This window comes from Tachysurus vachellii, chromosome 19 (genome assembly GCF_030014155.1).
Source record: "Tachysurus vachellii isolate PV-2020 chromosome 19, HZAU_Pvac_v1, whole genome shotgun sequence".
Classification (NCBI taxonomy): domain Eukaryota; kingdom Metazoa; phylum Chordata; class Actinopteri; order Siluriformes; family Bagridae; genus Tachysurus; species Tachysurus vachellii.
In genome coordinates, this window is record NC_083478.1 from 4,132,501 (window position 1) to 4,137,142 (window position 4,642).

The 4,642-nt window shown below is 41.1% G+C and overlaps 1 protein-coding gene across 1 annotated transcript in view; it reads left to right on the forward strand.

Moving 5' to 3' along the window:
• The window catches only part of aldh8a1 (aldehyde dehydrogenase 8 family, member A1), a 9,043-nt gene extending 4,691 nt beyond the window's left edge, over positions 1–4,352 (forward strand). Inside the window, exons 5-7 of the mRNA XM_060894269.1 lie at positions 111–367; positions 1,008–1,169; positions 3,330–4,352. Of these exons, the coding sequence (XP_060750252.1) occupies positions 111–367; positions 1,008–1,169; positions 3,330–3,782 (872 nt within the window). The 3' untranslated portion in view covers positions 3,783–4,352. The remainder of the gene's footprint in view (positions 1–110; positions 368–1,007; positions 1,170–3,329) is intronic.
• The last annotated feature ends 290 nt before the right edge of the window (positions 4,353–4,642 follow it).

Genomic DNA, 4,642 nt, shown 5'->3' on the forward strand with positions numbered 1-4,642 from the left:
GATAAACTCTTACTCCTGCTTCTCCCTTTAGTCTTCAGCGTGAATTTTGGTATCAGTGTAATATTTCAACTTGTGTGCGTGTGTGTGTGTGTGTGTGTATGTGTGTGTAGGTTTTCCTCCAGGAGTTGTGAATGTAGTGTTCGGCACAGGTCCACGTGCAGGTGACGCCCTCGTGTCACACCCGGACGTGCCATTAATTTCGTTTACAGGCAGCACAGCTACAGCGCGAATGATAACAGAGCGCAGCGCCCCCTACTGCAAGAAACTCTCCCTGGAGCTCGGGGGTAAAAACCCGGCTGTCGTGTTCGCTGATGCTGACTTGGAACAGTGCATCAGCACCACCGTGCGCTCCAGTTTCTCCAATCAGGTGAGCTGTGTTACTCAGCTCAGCCAATCAGATCACTCTTTCACACCAGGGTACTGATCAGAAACACTAATGTAGTAATAATGATACTATATACATATTACTGTACCTAATTTAGCACATTTTAGCACTAATGATGTGTATTTGAGCTTTGGGTTATTGATGAAGTTGATGCAGTTGCACTGATTGAACACTAGGGGTCTCTAACATGAACCAAACTTCAAAGTAAAGTCAAGTCCTACTGTATAAAGCTCCAGCAGGTCCACTTTGTCTGTGCTGAGATGGATGTAATTTGGCCGTCAGTAATTGTTGTGCAAAATTTTAACTCAGCTGTCTGTCTTTTACGCGGTATGTTGTATGACAATGAGGTTGCTGAGGTGAGTGAAACAAAATGGCAAGAAATATCTATGAAATAAAACATTTAGGGCAAAAAATAAAGAAATACAAATTCATCAGACCAAGATTTTACCATCCAATCAGCCAGTAGGATAAGTTCTGAGTAAAAAATTACTGATGACACACACACACCCACACACACACACACACAAACACAAACACATACCACACGTGTGTGTGTGTAGTATATTGCCACATGGAGGCAGTGATGCTCCATCCATTTATCTCTTATCTCTCTCCTCCTCAGGGTGAGATTTGTCTCTGCACCAGCAGGATCTTTGTGGAGCGGAGCATTTACCCAGATTTCCTTGCGAAGTTTGTCGAGGCGGCTCGCCAGTGGAAAACCGGAGTGCCCTCTGACCCCTCGAACAACAACGGAGCGCTTGTGAGCAAGGAACACTTACAGAAGGTCAGACAATGCCACAAAGAAACCGTTCAACTGACTTTAAACACTAAATGTAGTTTATTCTCAGAGGCAGTAAAGCGCTCAGTGAGAGATGTTTGCTCCTGTTTTAGTCGTGTCCATGTTGATGATTTCTCACGTCTCACTCCACAGTGGTGTTAATACTGTATGAAGCTCATATGAAAGTAAACACTCAGGACTTTAAGAATTCGTAATGTTTCATGAGTATTTCTGTTTGACTCTAGAATACTAGGGGCAACATATTTAGAGGAAAGTTTATTCCTGATGAAGGTCACAGGGTCATGGGGCGGGACATCGTTGCACCACAGGACACACAAACACACATACAAGTTCACACCTAAAGTAGATCTGATGAAGCCAATCCAGCCACTGGTGTGATTTCTAGAGATAACTGGAGAACCTGGTTTGAAACCCAGACGGAACCTGAAAGAACATGTGAAAGCGTTCAGAAGGTAACCTGAGCGTAGGATCTTACAGAAGCCCCTGGAGCTCCGTGACAACAACACTACACTGAAATACGTACAGTGAACTCGTATTAGTCATGTGACTTCAGGTCATACAGTTAATGTTAGCATTCGGGTGGATGATTATTGACTTGAACAACTAGCACAAGCTAGTTATACTTCATAAAACACACAGTGTCTGCAGTCGGTCAGCGTCAATGAACCTCAGACTATTTTTTGTCTCTCGAATGTTAAACTTCGGTAACTTTGTCTTTTATTTTGTTAGCAAGAGCTTAAGATACTGTAGCTACAGTATCGGATCATAGCAGCGTTCCTGCTAGCAAGCTAGCGAAAATGGATAGATGGAAATCTGGCACAAATTATAAAATCTTAAAAAAATAAAATATATTAAAGCGACGATGGAGTCATTTGACACACTGTTAGGTCTCAGAGTAAATCTGTTACACTAAAGCTGTGTTCTGAATGACACACTTACACTATACGCTGTGTACTTTAGTGTCAATTGAATGAATTTTAGAAACGTTTTAGCATCTCAAATGGAAAACTCTTTTTTTTTTTTTTTTTTACTAACTAGAAGTATAAGTCGTTTTGCTGGACATCTTGAATTTCTTTTTATCGTGTGTCGGCGACTGGTAGCCCCTCGCCAACTAGCTCAGCCTAAGCAGATCTGCGAGTGTTGAGTGCAGGAAGTGTCCAAAATCCCACCGTTGTTTTTTCAGATACTTGAATTGCACTTCTTTGTTGTTGTTGGAGTTTTCAGTGAGTTTAGCGTCTCCTCAGACTACAAAACGGCACAGATTTGTCTGCATGGGACGCAGCTTCCAGGTTTATTTGGTGATGTTCCTGTTCCAAAAACGTATTTAACCCTTGTATGGTGTTCGGGTCTGTGGGATATTCAGAAACATCAATAGTTTTGAAAAACTTTGCTTCCTTGTAAATTTGTTGATTTTTTTCCACTCATAACTTGATTAAATTTGATTTTCTTTTTTTTTATTACATTTTATTAACAAACAACAAAAAACGAGTAGCACTTTAATTAAAAAATGTGATGTAATAAAGGTAAAGAGCAAATATTAACCATATATGCTGTTTATATTGCTTGTCATTGGGATGAAGTAAAAATCTGTAGAGTATTTTAACATAAATTTTTGATTGTGTTGAATTAAAAACCCAAAAATGCAGCGGGTCCAGAAGACCCACGAACACTGGCTGAGTAACAAAAATACGAACAACATACAAGGGTTAAGATACTGGATAAATCTATGTAAACTATTCTCAATTTGCTACTGAACATCACTATAAAGTTATTATTATTATATATTTGACCAGTTAACATGGAGTCAGTCCTATAAGAGAAAGAGATAAGCCTCAAGTTTTAAGCTTTAGTTTTGAGTCCAGAACCTTTTTATTTAATCGATTAAAAAAATGATATCTTGAAAGATTTCAAATTCCTTCATTTTAGATTTTGACTCTGCACTAGAAAATGTGGAAAACTTCAGAAGCTGTTAATATTTCCGCAAACCTCTGTACTGATTTTTCCATAACTCTGAAACTATGTACTGTAGTGTTTTGTTTGTGTTGAATTATTTACATGTAGTGCTTGAATGAAAGCTACCACCACCATGTTTCACATGACTCTGTATATCATCTCTATGTGCCTGGCTGTTGTGTGCTGTTTTAGGTGCGAGGTTATGTGTCTCTGGCTGTGTCTGAAGGAGCTCAGGTGCACTGTGGAGAGGGAGTCGACGCTCTCATCCTCCCGCCTCGCAACGCATCCGGATACTTCATGCTGCCTACAGTGATCACGGGCGTGGACGACTCCTCTGCCGTGATGCAAGAGGAGATCTTCGGCCCTGTCACCTGTGTGACGCCTTTCGATACAGAAGAAGAAGTGATATCACGGGCTAACGGCGTGCGCTACGGTCTGTCCGCCGTGGTGTGGTCCAGAGACGTAGGACGTGTCCACAGAGTGGCTCGGCGGCTGCAGGCCGGGTTAGTGTGGACCAACTGCTGGCTCGTCCGAGACTTAAACCTGCCGTTCGGAGGAATGAAGAGCTCAGGCATCGGGAGAGAAGGAGGGAAAGATTCCTACCACTTCTTCACTGAGGTTAAAACTATTACTGTAAAGCACTGACAGGATGCAGGTTAACACACTAACATTAAAGTGCTGTTGCGATGAGACAAAGGCGAGTGAGGATCCAAATGCAGTTCAGTCTTTTATTGATCCAAAACAAGAAACAGGCAAACAGACGGGCAGAACACTGAGCACACAGGAAACAGGAACATAGACACCAACATTCAACAACGAACAACACCAGGGAAGTGAACAAACAGAGTAGATATACAGTAACAAACAGGAACCAATCACAACGCAGAGACAATCAGAGACTAAGACGATACACCTGGGGGGGGAGATAGAGTGCAATTAGTGTCCATGGTAACAAATGAGTGGGCGGAGCAAACAATTAACAGCAAGGCAGACAGCAGACAGAAACAGGGCAAAACACAGACAGACTCATTACAAGTTCCTTAACTCACATTAAATCAGACATTATTTTCACAAACTTCCTGCTTTTTTTTTTTTAAACCCCAGTCTTAAATAATGTCACCATTTTATGTCTTTGACCTTTACAGACAAATCCAATTCGATGCAACTGGTTTCGTTTGCGACTGTTTTAATAAACATTTCACTGCAGTGATCGAACTGGCAGAAGTGTATTTTTTTTTTTACTTCTCTTTTTTCTCCTCTTTCAGTTGTACGGTTCGCACAGCAGTATCCTACACACGTGCACCAAACTCTTCATTATTTATTTTACTTAAATACGCAAAAGATTTCTGAAAAAAGTAGACATTCAAATATCATTAAAGAATTCCTGCGTGCAAACAAACCTGATTATGTTCTAAACTGATAAATTAAATTCGCTAGCAGTTAGCTGACGTCTGTGGAATTTGCGGCATTGAATTTCTTCACGTCATCTCACACGCCACAGCGTG